The 17,742-nt window shown below is 40.1% G+C and overlaps 1 protein-coding gene across 2 annotated transcripts in view; it reads left to right on the top strand.

Moving 5' to 3' along the window:
• The first annotated feature begins 2,182 nt into the window (after window positions 1–2,182).
• Window positions 2,183–17,742, top strand: part of prkar1b (protein kinase, cAMP-dependent, regulatory subunit type I beta) — a 124,417-nt gene continuing 108,857 nt past the window's right edge. Inside the window, 2 exon segments of one of the 2 annotated variants that reach the window (NM_001079454.1) lie at window positions 2,183–2,236; window positions 5,825–6,009. In NM_001079454.1, coding sequence (NP_001072922.1) covers window positions 5,836–6,009 — 174 coding nt within the window. In that variant the 5' untranslated portion in view covers window positions 2,183–2,236; window positions 5,825–5,835. 2 annotated transcript variants of the gene reach the window in all.

Here is a 17,742-nt window from a genome sequence, read left to right as displayed (position 1 = left end):
AGGAAAGGTAAAAACTAAGTAAGCTAAATCAGAAAGATCTATGTAAATAACGCCATAAACACAGAATCCTCTATCAAAAGACACACAGCATTTCTTGTCTTCTTTTGTATACACATGTTCTTCTGTGTCAGACTTCCTTCTATCAGAAAAATCCTTTAGGCCAGGGCACTGCTCAGTTTGCTTCTCTCTCCCTCACCCCTCCCCTTTCCTCCTCCCACTCCCATTATCTCTTGGTCCCTCTCCCAACTGTGCTGTTGTGACAAGTTTTTGGGTAGACTGTCCTGGTCAAAACTGCCTGCCCCTATTTCCAAGTGAGGAAAATAAGACAGGACTCTATTAGGCTGATGCAGCTACCCCCATACTACTGGCATTATATACCATTCCCCAGTTTTTATGATCTCCTCTTCTGAGTAGGATGTATGCATGCACAGTGTGAATTTATTGACATGAGAACGGTCCTCCCAATAGGCCATGTCCCCACACCAAATAGACTTTTTCGGTGAAGTGCTTGGACTACCCCATTAGAAAGTAGATATCTCTGAAACAGGTTGCTTTTGGTTGGCTGACTTTTACCCCCCTAAAAACTTTTGCGTGATACAGAGGCAATAAGCATACAGGCTCAGATAATGCCAATGTGTATCCAATACAGAAACAATGTAGGGAGCTTACAGGCTAAGGTGGTACCACTATGTGGGAGATATAGAGGCAGTGAACTGGAAGCTTACAGGCTAAGGTATTGTCAGTGTGTGTAATAGAAAGGCAGTGAGCTGGGAGTGATGATGAAAAAGAAACAATTCTGCAGCTCTTAGGAAGGATGGAGGAAAGCTGAGGCATGACGTGGAATGGAGGAGGGCCCATGGATGATGTTGTATGGAGGTAGACCCAGGGATGACATCTCTGGGAGAAGGATGAATTGGAAACTGGGACCTGTCAGGGAAAAGTAAGAGCAGATCACATAACTGTTACAAGCAGTGGGGGAGGTGCAATAAAGATTTCTTAGCAGTACAGAGATTTTAATGGGGGCACAGGACAGAATCCACCTGGAATTAGTGCACAAAAAACCATAGCTGTCCTAAGACAGACAAAGTAAATGTGCTGGCTGGGAGCTGACAGACTCAGCTAGTGCCATTATATGCAATAGAGATGCAATTATCTGGGATCTGATAGGCTTAGGTAGTGCCAGTGTGTGTAATACAGAGGCAGGGAGCTGACAGGATCAGGTAGTGCCAGTGTGTGTAATACAGAGGGAGGGAGCTAGCAGGATCAGGTAGTGTCAATGTGTGTAATACAGAGGGAGGGAGCTGACAGGATCAGGTAGTGCCAGCGTGTGTAATACAGAGGGAGGGAGCTGACAGGATCAGGTAGTGCCAGTGTGTGTAATACAGAGGCAGGGAGCTGACAGGATCAGGTAGTGCCAGTGTGTGTAATACAGAGGCAGGGAGCTAGCAGGATCAGGTAGTGCCAGTGTGTGTAATACAGAGGCAGGGAGCTGACAGGATCAGGTAGTGCCAGTGTGTGTAATACAGAGGCAGGGAGCTAGCAGGATCAGGTAGTGTCAATGTGTGTAATACAGAGGCAGGGAGCTGACAGGATCAGGTAGTGCCAGTGTGTGTAATACAGAGGCAGGGAGCTGAGGATCAGGTAGTGCCAGTGTGTATAATACAGAGGCAGGGAGCTGACAGGATCAGGTAGTGCCAGTGTGTGTAATACAGAGGCAGGGAGCTGACAGGCTCAGGTAGTGCCAGTGTGTGTAATACAGAGGCAGGGAGCTGACAGGCTCAGGTAGTGCCAGTGTGTGTAATACAGAGGCAGGGAGCTGACAGGCTCAGGTAGTGCCAGTGTGTGTAATACAGAGGAAGGGAGCTGACAGGCTCAGGTAGTGCCAGCGTGTGTAATACAGAGGCAGGGAGCTGACAGGCTCAGGTAGTGCCAGTGTGTGTAATACAGAGGCAGGGAGCTGACAGGCTCAGGTAGTGCCAGTGTGTGTAATAGAGAGGCAGGGAGCTGACAGGCTCAGGTAGTGCCAGTGTGTGTAATACAGAGGCAGGGAGCTGACAGGCTCAGGTAGTGCGGCGCCAGTGACAGTGCTGTTGGAAGCTGCAGAACAAGAGATGCTTGAAAACGAGGTCGTGTGACGTCAGCAGCAGTTGATACAGCAGCCTCTACAGCATCAAAAGGAGCGTAGGGAGCCAGGGCCCCGGGCACCCACATCCCCTGCCACCTACACACCTAAAGGGTAAGTGAAACCGTACCGCATGTGCAACCACTACCTCCCTTACTGCCAAATAACACCCCGGGCTTCACCGCAGCATCCGCCTGCAGATGCTTCCGCCTGCTTTCCTGGATGCGGGGCTAGTTAAGTGCGGCTTGCCAGCTGTTATGAATGGGCCACTCAGATCTTTGGCCGTCCGTACTTGGAAGCTGTAGTTCCACAGCGGCTGGAAACCACTCCGGTCGAACATCTATTTATAAAGCGCAAACAGTGTTGGTTCATCGCAGCAGCTTCAACCACACGCACTAGGCTGTAACACTGTAATAATGGGATCTGTATAGCAAGTAAACAAGCCCCCTCCTTATCTCTGCGCAGCCAGCATTCCTGCCATGCCTTTTGCTCCTATGCTTTGCCTTTATATGCTGGGCTTATATCCTCATTCCCACTGCAGTCCCTCTTCCACCATATTCATTGTACCCATTCGATAACCCTCTGTACAGGGTACCACACTTTCCCTTTTCTTATTTACACTGTCTCTCTCTGGTGCTTTCAGCTATGGCCTGTAAGGGAAGGCAACATAGATTGCAAGCTCTAAAGAGCTGGGCCCTCCTATATGGATTCCTGTTTGTATGTTTGATGCCCCCTTCTATTGAACATCCCTGCAGCATATGTTGGTGCTTGATAAATTAATTATAGTAATAATAATAGTGAATCACACTGCCAGCACCATATAGATTGTAAGCTCTTTTGGGCAGGGCCCTCTTCACCTCTCGGTTATTGATTGCTTTATATGTTACTCTGTATGTCCAATGTATGAAACCCACTTATTGTACAGCGCTGCGGAATATGTTGGCGCTTTATAAATAAATGTTAATAATAATATAAACAGGTGCTGCTATTATTATAGATATAGTGGATTTGGCATGAATTTCAGATGATTTTTTTTACAAAAGGAAGAGGTTCTAGCTTTTGAAGAACCTCCTATTTATCTTGGGCTTCCAGTGGAACAGCCAGGGCCAGTTTTAGGTTGCATGGGCCAGCCCCCAGCATCCAAGGGTCCCTTTAGGAAGAAATACTCATAACACCTAAAGTGTATATTATGTTGTGTAACAGTTGTTAGCTTTTGTTGCACTTCATCTCTCAGCATCGTAATGGGGTTGTGCAAACCAGGACTGGCAGTCTGTAGATTCTGGCAAATACCATAGACAGTCACTATTTATTGGGCCTATGGGGGGCTGTTTGGGCCTTTGTGTACTTGGGATGCCAAGGCCCACTTTGAAACCCAGTCTGGGTATGCGGTTGTAGTTCAACAACATCTAGAGGTTTTCAGGTTGGCTGTCCCTGATTTTCATACAGTTTTTTTCCAGTAGATTGGGGCTTTAGCCTTCTAGCAATGGCAAGTGTCCCTTAGATCGCATAAGGGTTTTGCGTTAGGCTACAGATTTTCCTGTTGCTTTTCTGTATTCGATTGTCATAAATGCATGTATAGAATCTGTCATCTGTAAAACTGTTATTCAGAACGCTCCAAATTAGAGGAAGGCCATCTTCCATAGAGTCCATTTTAATCAAATAATTAAAATTTTAAAAAATTATTTTCCCTTTCACTGTAATAATATAACTGTAACGTGTACTTAATATAATATAATAATTAATTCATTGTATAATTATTGGAGGCAAAAAATGTTTAAATAGTTTTTTTTAGTAGACTATCCTAATTAAGGAAAGACCTTTTATACAGAAAACTCCAGGTCTCAAGAATTCTGGATAACAGGTCTCATACCTGTACTATATTGTAAAGAGAATGGTGTGAATAAAGTCTTGCCAGATTTATGACATTTTAGTTTCTGGTACTAAACTGGTACGGCAAACATTGTACAATATTTACCCAGGGGAATCTCAGTATGTGTTCTAGCGAATAGTACAGAACTCTTTGTGCTTTCGAGATCATTTTTGAGAGTGAGAGTTTCTTATGTCTAAATATATACATTGCGGTATAAGCCATATGTGCACTGAAGTCTTATGGTAGACATACACGTCAAGATCCGATTGTTTGGTGAGGTTGCCAAACGTGCGGATCTTTCTCCCGATATGCCTGCCTAACTTGATCGTTTGCCCCAAGGGCCAAATGATTGAATTCCAACGACAGGTATAGGAGCCGGCGGAGTGAGGGGCCGCGTCAATGAGCTGATGCGGTCCTTGAATCAAATTTGCCACTTAAATCTGCCTGTGTATGGCCACCTTTACATTCAACTAGTTTGCTACGTGTGTTACTTTTGTATAATAAGGGGCAGTTGCAAAATAAAATGATGGATATGTTTGTCCTCATATAATAACATAGGGTTGATTTACTAAAGTGTGCTAAAACGAGCGCTATTTATAGCATGCGTTAAAAATGTTATTGCGTCTAATTTTTCACGTCTTAACGCACTATTCACTAAAAGGATATTTGCGTTAATTTAGATGCTGTTTGCGTTATTTAAGAACAGAATAATAAAAGCCAAAGTCTGTTTACAGGCACTCCAGTACAGGTACCCCAGTAAACTGTCAAATCACCTGCTGGCGAAGTCCACTATGTGGCTTGCTTGTTTGAATGGGTCAGCGTTTAGTTTTAATTGTAGGTGTTGCTTTCAGGGATATTGGAGGGGTGGGGGGGCAGTCCTCCTTATGGCTCCTTAGTTTTTATGATATGGAAGACTACCTCCCCTGTAGCTTAAGAGGGCTTCAGAAAAGGTAGGCAGCAACAGAACCTGTGGAAGTCTGTGGAAACAAATGTGTGTAGAACCGGAACCAATAATTCTTAACACAATACTGTCAGGCCAGGTGGCCCAGGTGCCCTAGACAAGACAGCCAGCCGCAATTACCAGCAAGCAGTGGGGGACAAGGTCCCAGACTAGGGTTAGGTGACAGACGGGGTAAGTGCCCTGGCCTGGACTGGGATTCAAAATAGGTCCTGCCATTTCATGAACATAGAGGCCCAAACAGCCCCCCACCAACCCAATAAATAGTAAATGCTGATGGCATTCAACAAAAAATACTTTTTCTTTTAAACTTTTTTGTATTAAATTTACCTGGCACTTAGAGATATATTTTTATTTGACTAGTAGTATGTCCCACTGTTGGCATGGGGGTGAAGAGAAACTTTTTCTCATTTTTCTCATTTTACACACTGTTTTGTGATCCCACCAATATAAAATGCATTTCTCTGACTTACCATTTCATTTTTTTCTGGTCCCTGTATTTTTTTCTGGTACTGTATACATGTCCAAAGCCGCTTTAAGGTACCAGTGGGTCCAGGGCAAAGATCTCATTGGTTGGCACATGCAGCCCCAAGACTTTTGTGGTAGAACTACCATTAAGAGTGAACTTGCATATATTAAGGTTGGCAAATGTCTTATACTCTAATGCCAAAATTACCTGTACTTACTGACCTCAGATATCAGGTCCAAATTTCCAAAGTTAAAGTTTTCATTAGAAAGATCCATTAGGAAAATATATTCCAATAGAAATTTCAAGTAAAAAAGAAGAATTAAAGTGACTATTGCATAATTTGCAGTATTGATTGACATCATCCACTTTCTCTGAAATAAAGTCTGTGTATCCTTTTTTCTGCAGATAGGGCCAAGATGGCTGCTTCTTCCTCATCCAACTTAGAAGATGAAAGCTTGAAGGGGTGTGAAGTCTATGTTCAAAAATACAACATTCAACAGCTACTGAAAGAATGCATAGTGAACCTGTGCATTGCGAAACCAGACCGCCCTATGAAGTTCCTCAGGGAACATTTTGAAAAATTAGAGAAGGTCAGTGGATTTTGTGTTCTTGGTCCAGCTGAAAAAGTAGAATAGTACAATACTTCTAAACAGAAAATTGTTAAAGGTACAATAGGTGAGGTTAAAATTTTGTTTATTTTTAAAGGGAGTTTTATGTTTAAGGATGTTACAGAGTGTCTTATTTTTAGCAACTTTTGATTTGTCTTCAGATTTTTTATTTTTGCTTATAGTTTTTGACTTAACTGCCTTCCTCTTTTTTGTCTGTCCATTGTTTTTGTCAAATGTGGATAGTCCCCTATCAGTCTATATTTATTTGTGATCTGTATGCTTGATGTATTCTACCAACTGTTGTACAGTGCTTCAGAATATGTTGCTGTATAAATTCATGTTAATATTAATGCTCAGTCTAGATGCTGTGGCATCCTAGTATGCATATATTTAAATATATAAGGAAAACCTTTTTTGTTTGTGTTTACGCTTAATTATGATTCAGAACAAAAACTTCATATGTTATGGGTAGAAATATTGTATTTTATATACTTAGCTTACTGTACCAGCCAAGAGGCTATAACAGTAATGATCAGTGTCTTCTACAGCAGCTTTTCATCTTTCATTTTGTTGGTCTATCTTTTGTGTGCCAGTGGCACTGCACATGCTCAGTAAGAGTTTTGTGCTGCTTTGTAGAGGCTAAGATAAAAATCTCAAAACTTTGATTGATGTTAAATCTGTAATAGCAACTAATTAATCTGATGCAGAATTGACTGTTTTTGACTGTCATGCCTTTAAAAATACATACATGGTATATATGGTTTTCATTTAATTCCATTGACAGTAAAATATATTTGTTTAATACCCTTTCTCTAAATAAATGTGAAATGTATGTAAAAACAAGTGTAGATTTTTAATTCTAAACCAGTGTAAAGAGATAATCTGGTCAGTCTTTCCAAAATCCATTCTAATTTATGGTATGCACTGGTAGATGCTATATTTACTTGGTAAACTGTACCTCAGGCCTTATATGCAAGCCTGAATACTGTGACCACATAGGTAATAGGTGACCCCCTCTCTCCAATTTGTTTTTTACAGTTTTAACCATTTTCTAGAACCCAATTAGCATAAACAATTTAATGGCCATCCTGTCTGGTTAACTATGTTGGTATATGGATTTAATGCATCAGGGAAGCAACATGGCAGCTTGCATCCATATTTCTAATTCCAAGCTAGAGCCAAGGCATGTTCTTTCTATTTGATGTATATTTAAAGGAGAAGGAAAGGCTAAGTCACTTGGGGGTGCCAAAATGTTAGGCACCCCCAAGTGACTTAAATCGCTTACCTTGTACCCCTTGCTGGTGCCCCTGTTTGGAGAAAACAGCACCAGCCCGGGGTAACTGCAGCGAGCCTTCCTCCTTCCATCTTCGCGCTGCCGGCGAAATCCGTGGGCCGGCGCATGCGCAGTAGAGTGAAAAGCCGACTTCTATGTTTAAGTTCGGCTTTTTCACTCTACTGCGCATGCGTGCGCAGCGAATACGGAAGAGGAATCGCTCGCTGCTACCCCGGGCTGGTGCTGTTCGCTCCGTACAGGGGCACCAGCCCGGGGTAAAAAGTATGCGATTTAAGTCACTTGGGGGTGCCTAACAATTTGGCACCCCCAAGTGACTTAACCTTTCCTTCTCCTTTAAGGGATATTCATAGAACATAAACATAAAGGTATATTTAAAACTATATTTAAAACTAATGCAGGCTGCTAGGAACTCCTTTGCTTTCAATGTACAGGTATCGGATCCCTTATCCGGAAACCCGTTATCCAGAAAATTCCCAATTACGGAAAGGCCATCTCCCATAGACTCCATTATAAGAAAATAATTCTAATTTTTAAAAATGATTTCCATTTTCTCTGTAATTATAAAACTGTACCTTGTACTTGATCCCAACTAAGATATAATTAATCCTTATTGGAGGTAAAACAACCCTATTGGGTTTATTCAATATTTAAATGATTTTTAGCAAACTTAAGTTATGGAGATTCAAATTACTGGAAGATCCCTTATCCGGAAAACCCCAGGTCCCAAGCATTTTGGATAACAGGCCCCATAACTGTACAAGAAATATAAATAACACTTACAAATTTATTATTTAAAATGTATTTATTATTTTAAAATGTATTTATTTATTTTTTTACATGTAAGTACTTTGGGTAAAACATAGTAAAATACATACCAACTCTGTCCATTAGCACTTGTTCCATGAATATGATTGCTGGTATATCAGCAATACTTGCACCATTAATGCACTGAAAATTGACTACAAAGCTGTGTATATGTGCTTAATAATTTGAGATATGTGAACATAATATGTCCTTTGCTAAGTCCTGATATTGAGTTCAACAATGGTGCTATTAACATGATCATGAATGCAGGGTTTATCCTAGAGGAAGAAAATGTCAGACTGATAATTACAATACATGACATTGTAAACACTCATGAAACATCATCAGCACTTTGGGCCAAACCATTGTGTATTAAAAATAAAGCACATATTCAATATTAGAAATAACCATGGATTTCTGTGACAGTATGTATGTATGTATGTTTGTATATCTTTATTTATAAAGCGCTACTTATGTACGCAGCGCTGTACAGTAGAATACATTAATACAAACAGGGTGTTAAGATAATAATAGATAAATACAAGATAAATACAGCTGCAATACGTTAAGAGTCGAGGACACAAGAGGAAGGAGGTCCCTGCCCCGTAGAGCTTACAATCTATATGGGAGGGTAACTTACAGACACAAATAGGCAAATGCGGTATAAGTGCTGTAGGTCACAGTGACATTACAATATAAGTGCTACTTCCCAGATCAGGTGCTGGGTGAGTGCTCCAAAAGGTAGTCTTTAAGTTTAGTTTTAAAAAGACTGAGGGAGGATTCTCTCTGGAGGAAATTAGGGAGGGCATTCCAAATGTAAGGGGCAGCAAGGCAGAAAGGTTTAAGGCGGGAAACAGCAGTAGTAGTGGGGGGCACAACCAAACGATTTCTCTGCTAGGAACGAAGGAGCCGGCCAGGAACGTACGGAGACACAAGGGAAGAGATGTAGTGAGGAGCAGAGGAATGGAGGGCTTTGAAGGTTAGGAGAAGAAGTTTGTAAGATATTCTTTATATAAAAGTAAATGTACAAAGAGAGGTGCATTATTTCAGATTTTTTGTATAATGAGGAGCAATGTAATCTAAGCAAACAACCTTACAACATACATTCATTTTCAGTTTCCCGACAGAAAAATCAAACCTGCCCGATCAACACTTTGGTCGACAGATATTAATTGAGGAGGCCCAGGGCTACCATCAAAAACTTTGGGGCCCCTGACAAGTTATTTAATTTTCATGGGGCACCCCATGAACACAAGTGCAGTGCCAAAATTTTGGCACCACACCCCTTGTGTGTGTATCATAAACAGCTGATGTCCCCTATAATAAGCGGTTCATAGAAAGGGTTTGATTAATGAATGTGCTAATTAACGGTCAGTTAACAGTCAATGGAGTTTATGCTCCTTCCTGCCCTGGCTCTGCGCTGCCATTGCTTGATTTGAAAGTTAGGTAAATTTTTGCATAAGTTACATAAACTGCATAAGTTTAGGAGCCCAATAACGACTCCGTAATAGTTTGTATAGTAATTATAATATGGTAATAAGTCTTTTCATTGGGGGAAGTAACGTAAGTTTTTGCACCTCAAACCTCAACTTTTATTCGTGTGTAAGTAATTGGATGTTTTTCAGTTTTTTTTACTTTAAAGTTCTGTAAACTTTTGGTAAGGGGTGGTTCAAGCATGCCTGTGACTAAGGGTCATTTTGCAAGAATAGCATAAGGCTGTTCTTGCCCACTCAAGGATGTCTGTGATTCATTTTATTCCTCTTGACATTAGCAACTGGATAATCTGGGTTCCATCCTGGGGTGCCAGTCGGAACTGTAGATGTATTAACACAAATGGCTATATAATTTAAAACTGGAGCATTTGCTTCAACTTATATTGCCTCATTGGTACCAGTGCCTTTAGAGAGTAATGTACAAAAGGGGCTGTAATTATAGAGGTTGTCCGCCTCTGTAACTGCTTTGCCTGACAGTTTGAATGCATGTCCCCACTGTACAGAGTAATCTCTGCTACTTCAGTAAGCATACAGTAGAATTATGTTCTCTGAGTGTGGTAGATGCACACACTCAGGTTATGTTGTGCAGGCTGCCATAGAAGGTCACTTTTTTTTTTAGTTGTAGTGGAGTGATTATGGTATCCAGAGGAGGTAAAGTAATATTACTTTTTATTATATATTAAATGGAATTTAAAGGCATATTATTTTTGCAGTATTAATGATTGAGAGTGAGGTAGACTAGGCAGTTAGCATGGGGCTCTATTTAAAAGATTCACTTACAAAAGGAAATATACTGTACCCTGTGTAAGTTAAGCCTAATACATTTCACTAAAATAAGTTCCTTTCTAACAATGAATGTTGCTATGAAGGGCTTTTTAGGGTCCATCCTGCATATAGTACTTTCTTAATTGACTTCCTTCTGGATAAAAAAACCAAAGCTGGCATTTTATAAGGTGGCATTTTAATGAGGCTCACATATAATTGAACCAATACAGTTCTCATAATATAGAAATATCATCCACAAATCCGCAAATCAGGTACTTCCATTCCAACAGTGTCATCTACAGCCTCCATGGCCCTCCTTTGTCCCAGATGGGGGCATGCACATGTGGCACCCATGGCACCCATGGCAATCCCTCAAATGTGTTATGAACATTTTTTTTCTACATAGCAAAATTTTGTTGTTAATCATTGTCATCCTGGTCAGTAGCAGAGCATATGGCTGTCTGTGATGCATACCTTCCAGCTGTCCTGATTTTTGCGGGGCAGTCCTGATTTTAGCAGCTCAGCCTGAAGTTCCGGATTCTTATTGAAAAGTTCCTCATTTCCCTTTGATCTCCTTCACTGAATTCCCAGAAAGCCCAGACACCTGCACTTAGTTACAATTGTAACTAATAAGATAAACAGGTCTTTTGGGAGAACTGAGACTTGCATCATAAAGGGCAATTTCACCTTCATTAGCAAAACTGTAATAACACATAAAACAAGACCCAAAAACCCCCAGAAATGTGTTCAAACTTTACATAACAGCTCTTGCGAGCAGAGCCCCCCCCTAGTGTCTCCGATACTCATCCAATGTATCCGCAAACCATTTTTGTGATTTGTTTATATGTACGTGTTAACTGTTCTGTCTTTTGTACCCCTCTATTCTGTAAAGCGCTGCGTAAATTGCTGGCGCTATATAAATAATAATAACATAACCTGCCAAATTTTGTAAAATGGGTGTGGTATTTAAGCTGTGTGTTAACAAAACTGGGCGTGGTCACAAAGATTTGGCATTTTGGCATGTCCTTTTGTTCCTCTTTCCATTTTTCAAATATTGGGAGGCATGGCAATGGGGTACTTTAAAGAGCATGTTAGGGATAGTAGAAGCAGACATGTCAACCAAAATGAATATATAACTGGATCATATATTTGGTGATGTTATATGAACATATATTCTGATGCTTAAGCCAGCTCACATTAAGGTAATTCCATTGACATGGAAAGCAAAGCAGAAGGAAGGGCGTGCTTCCTGGTATAGAAGATTTAAAATAATTTATTAAAGAATAAAATATTGCACTTACACGGTTTTGACATAATAAATTGCTCATCAAAACATGTCACAGTACAGCTCAGCCCAATGCGCTTCATCCAGGACTTCCTCAGGGGGACAAAATTCTAGGCTTGCCTCCATTGACCACCTGTAATGCTTTGCAATTCATTTTTTTTTAAAGAATACCATGCAAATAAACAATTTTAAAAGGGGAAGTTCACCTTCCAAGCTCTATCATCAGTTCAAACCTTTTATTAATATACCAGAAAAAATGACTTTTTGATGCCAAATTTATTGTCAAGCAGTAAAGTTTGTGTGTGATCAACCTTCCTCCAGTTCTACTCCTAATAAAGTAAAGCATAATTAAATTTGTATATATATATTAACTTGGCCAATAGATTTTTCTTAAAGGACATGTAAACCCCACGCACAAAAATGTAATTAGTGAACAGCCTCTTTGAAATCTTTCAATACCTGCCACACTGGTTGGAGGGGATACATGCTGTACAAATGATGCTATGTCCAACTGATATACATTGTTGGCAAATGTAGGCTTTACATGTCCTTTAAATCATATCATGCTGGAGCATAACTGATATGTAAAAGTACATATATAAGTATAATTACTTTAAAGGAGAACTAAAGTTTAACAAAGAAGTAGGGCAAAAATGCTGCACTTTATTTTTGGGGTTCTGTACTAAACCATGGCAACCACAGATCTGGGTCTAGATCTACAAGGTATACATGATAGCCCTATGGTATGTGCTGGGTAGGACCACCATGAATGCTGTATAATTGGCACAGAACATGGAAGAAAACCGCCAACCCCCCTATCCAGATTCTTTTGTGATGAAATGACACACTAAAATTATTCCAAAATAAGTTCCAACATACCGTTCCAAGATGAAAGAAAGACAATTTTGCCACTTTTTGGTTGGAGTGCCAGTGAAGGACTATACGATTTGGTGTGTAGTTTAGAGAATCCTGTTTTGCATTTAGTTTAGTTCACATGCTGATCTGAGACTGAGAAAACCCTTCTTTACTAGAAAATGCTGTCAAACATATTCCTTAATAAAAGACCTGCCAAGCCTAGGATTGTCATTACTCCGAGTATCCTATTGAAATTCTGTCCAGCTAATTATAATGCATTTGTCAACAAAACACTATTACTGTGAGTGGTAAAATGAGATCTACAGTTATCTCTCCCTGGCAAATGTTATGATATTCTCCCAGCTCTGGCCTGACGTTTAATTATTAATTAGTAATATGATTTGTATTACACTATCTATAACATAATGACTAAAGTAAATGTTAGAGGGGTGGATTGTGGGATTTGGAGGATGCAGGCTGAGGACAGCCAACTACTGTTACATTTTTTTTTGAAGTCATGAAAAGGCTGCATATTTTTAATTGATGTATATTGCAAAGTTGCTTGAAATTATGTTTACTTTTTAGAAAGATGAAGTTTTGTTTGAATCTCTGCAATTGGTCTTTATTTGCCTTCCTCTTCTACATCTTTCTAGCTTTCAAATAGGGGTCACTGACACCGGCATAAAAAAACTATTGCTCTGTATTATTATTATTGCTCTTTATTATTATTACTTTTAATTCCTTATCTGTCTATTCAGACCCTCTCCTATTCATACTCCAGTCTTTTATTCAAATCGCTGCTTGGTTCTTAGGGAAAATAAGACCATAGCAACCTTACAGCTGCTGAAATTCCAAACTACAGAGCTGCTGAACAAAAAGCTAAATAACTGAAATAAAGAATATCACAGCAGCAGCAGCAGCAGCAGCTGGAAAGCAGTTTACTATTAGCCTTTAAAAGCCTTCTATATTGATCCTACCAAGATTCATTGATTTATTCCACTTGCCTTTTTGCTTTTTAGTTTCCTTTAAAAAATTGCTTCTGGATAGTATGTACAGGGCTTGAGCTGCTCCCATCTTGACTAAGCATGCCCTTTAAATATGTCATGTATGGTGGATATGGAGCCCCGTGCCCTCTTTATCACACCTTTCATATGGTGGCAAGATCCAGGCATGAGGTGTTCTTGTAAATTATTTTCAGGAAAAACAATTGCTAAATCAGCAAAATCAAACTGAAATACAGGTATGGGATCCCTTATCCGGAAACCCGATATCCAGAAAGCTCCGAATTACGGAAAGCCCGCCTCCCATAGACTCAATTTTAATCAAATAATTCAGATTTTTAAAATTGATTTCCTTTTTCTCTTTAAATATAAAACAGTGCTTTGTATTTGATCACAACTAAGATATAATTAATCCTTACTGGATGCAAAATAATCCTATTGGGTTTAATTAATATTTTATTGATTTCTTAGTAGACTTAAGGTATGAAGATCCAAATTACAGAAAGACCCCTTATCCGGAATACCCTTGGTCCCGAGCATTCTGGAAAACGGGTCCTATTCCATACCGCGGGACAGTCCTGGTTTTTATAGTGCATCCCGCTGTCCCGGATAGTTCAATGATAATAGATTACGGAAACGCAGGACATTCTTTGAACAAGCACAGCAGGATGCGCTGGCTTGTTCTGCAGCTCTGCTTCTTGTGCGGTGGCGACAGGCCCTTTTATAGCGTTGCGCCCCGTGCGTACGTGTGACTTCAATACGCATGGGGCACAACCTTATAAAAGGGCCTGTCGCCGCCACAGAAGAAGGAGCGCCTACGGGGGCTACTGTGTAAGGGGGCTACTGTCTATGGGGGCATTGTGTATTGGGGGCACTTTCTATGGGGGCATTGTGTATGGGGGGTACTTTCTATGGGGGCACTGTGTATGGGGGCTACTGTCTATGGGGGGGCACTGTGTATGGGGGGGTACTGTCTATTGGGCCATTGGGGGCAATGTGTACGGGGGGTACATAGTTATAACTCACTTATAACTGACTGCCTTCTCTCTATATTTGTATTTTATATGTAGGAGTTGGTATATTGTTTTCCTTGGGTAGTACGGTATGAGGGTACAGTACATTTTGCGTCTGATCCCGCCATTTCAACTATATTAAAGGAGTATTTTTTGAAAAAAAAAGGTGTGGTAATTGGGGGCATGGCCACAAAAGTGGGCGTGGTCAAAACAATTGCCACACTGCGCGCGCCAATTTTTTTTGTCCCTCTTTTCATTTTTCAAATGTTGGGAGGTATGCTATACTTGTACTAGACCACCAAAATGTACCTGCTTAACTGAAAAAAAAACTTATTTAAATATTGTAGTGGGATGCTTTGTATTCAATCCAACCCTGTAAGCAAGGTTTACATTTCCCAATGATATAGTAAGTGCTCCCTGGCTTTTATGTGCACAGTCTGAATCAATTGTTAGTACTTGTAGTGTACAGGCTGTAAAGACTGAGACTGGTTTTATGATGGGATTGTCTGTTTGAGCATGGAGGGTGGAAAAAATTGTGTTGGGTAATTAACCTTTAAACGTATTTACATGTGCTATGTTTGGTGCTCTGCCTGCTTTACATTTAACCCTTTCAATGATGTTGCTGGGCTGTGCGGTGCCACTAGACACATGACAGAACAGAGAAAACTCCTGGAAATGTAGAATCTTTGGTGCTAGTATACTGGCACTTTGGTGTCAGTGCTGTAGATTCTATATTGGTAGCTAAATGCCATAGAGACAGGGTTAGGCCAGGGTTACAGCTGGATATGAGTCAGGCCTGGACTGGGATTCAAAATGCCCTGCCAATTCAAGTACACAGAAGCCCAAACAGCCCCCCACCAGCCCACTTAATAGTGTCTGTCTATGGCATCATACAGCAGCCCATCTTGCATTTGCCAGAATCCACAGATTGTCAGGTATGAACCATAGGATTTCTAACTGTATGATTTAAAGGGACTTAATGATAACATAGCCAGTATATTAATCTGCTTTTTTTAAATTAATAGGTAAGATTCCATTTAGGGTGAAGTCACGTGGGGCGATTACTCTCCACGGCTTTTTTTTTTTTTTTTTTTTTCTAAAAAGTCGGTCGTGGCTACTAATCCACCATTAGGGTTGCCACCTTTTCTTGGAAAAAATACCACTTTCCTATATTTTTAGAATTTCCCATGTTAATAACATTGAACTCAAGCTCAAAATGATCGCCTATAGAGCATTCTGCCCTGGCCACACCCTGCTAAATTTCAAAACATGCCCAAACCTTGCCAATCCGGACACAAGCTCTGTCTCTATTGTGGACTTCTCTCTCTTTTGACAAGATTCCCCCTGATGGTTGCCTTGTACTTATTAGAAGGACACAGGATAGGAGATACCACTCATAAATAAACATGCATAATAATGTGCCTATATCTTTATTGAACATTGGTCAATGTAAACCCATTTAATAAATAGGAAACCCCTTCTCTTTAGATAAATAAAGGGGGCAACCAGGGGTTTATGATGCCCTCCTTGTGCTTAATACCACTGTGAAGACTGGGGGCAAGGTGTGGCAGGTTTGCTGGTGTTAAATGGGTAGTTCAGAATGAAGTTACCTTTTACTATGTTGTAGAATGGCCAGTTCTTAGCAGCTTAAAAACTGGTCTTCATTTTTATTGTTTTTTTTTAATTTTTTGCCTTGTTCTACAATTATATTGGGATTGTTACTTTTAGTACTTGATTACTGTGTCCGAAAACACAGCTTTGAAAGCAATGGAAGATTATGAGAATAATATAGTAGCAGATGCCAAAAAGCAGGTAGCATTTACAGGTCTATGATCTGAAAGCAAACATTTGACAAGGGCTTGTTTATAAGGTGCAGTTATTCCATTTCAGACATCAATGTGTTGTTTTTAGGAAAGATCAGATTATGGCGCTGTTCTTTTTGAGCCTATGAAAAAAAAAATGTCTGTTGGCTGAAATTGGTGAGAGGTGAAACTGAAGTTTATAATCCATGAATCTGTTTTTCGTAACTTTTATGTGCCATAACTTTTAAACAAAGCCTCTCAAGGTAACGGCAGAGAGTATCTATCTCTCTCTGATAAGAGGCATATTCAAATACAAATGATACGCTTTCAAGATAATAATTATAGCGGTGAATGTGCGCGTCGTTACTGATAAATTTCCATCTCACCCCACTCATTCGTCTCTCTGACCAAACAAATTGCGCTGCTGGCACCCCAGGTATAAGTGGCCCTTTTTGTTCGCTGTGTTGAATGGTCTGTGGAACAGAGAGAGACTGGGTCTGAAGGGGAGAGAAAATGAGAAATAGCTTGTTGTCATGGCAACTCAAGGATTTTAAGCTGTTTACTGGATGAAAATTCCACACAAGGATTTTTTTCGTGAGCCACAGTGCGTCCAATAATTGGCATTTAGAACTAATCACATGAAAGATTATTTTCCCGTTAACTTACTCGTTCTTCACTGCGACTTGGTGCATGGGACATAAGGATGTGTTCTAAAGGAGTTGCCCATGGGCATGCCACATCCGCTGGTGCAAATCAAGAATGGAAATTGTACCTGAGCGAGAAGCAGGGGATGCACAGGTCACCAGTTATGCAGCTGCTGTAGAGGACTTGGAGTAGCAGCACAGTCACATGGTAACTCCTACTGAATTTATGGTCCTGCATGGTGTAGAATGACTGATTTCATAGCTTTATATTAGGTTTGAGAGCACTGCAACATCTAGATTTTGCTAACACTTTGAGGAGACTATCTTAAGTTTTTTAAACCAAGCTACAATATGGATGATGGGAATTCTAGTTGATAGTCAGCCTTTGTTAACAGCATTTCATATTATATAGGGGTTGTTTTCCAGCTGTGTAAAACTCCCATCAATCTCCCTAAAGTATAGTTGGGTTAAAGGAATATTCTCCCTCTCTGTATGGTTTTTATAAGGTTTTGGCTTTAGTGAATTGTGTTAATGTGATAAGGACCTTAGATTGTAAGCTCACCTGGTCAGGGACTCATGCAAATATATAATTATAATAATGTATAATCACTGAAAAGTGCTGCATAAATGTGCAGGTATTATATAAATAAATGATCATGACTAAAATAATTTGAAAACTAGTTATTTGACCAACTGACTGTAGCAGGCTATGGTTTAAATGGCAGATTGGAATAATAGTATGAAGAGAAAGAGTTCAAC

This window comes from Xenopus tropicalis, chromosome 9, assembly GCF_000004195.4.
Source record: "Xenopus tropicalis strain Nigerian chromosome 9, UCB_Xtro_10.0, whole genome shotgun sequence".
Classification (NCBI taxonomy): Eukaryota; Metazoa; Chordata; class Amphibia; order Anura; family Pipidae; genus Xenopus; species Xenopus tropicalis.
This window is presented reverse-complemented; position numbering and strand designations above follow the sequence as displayed.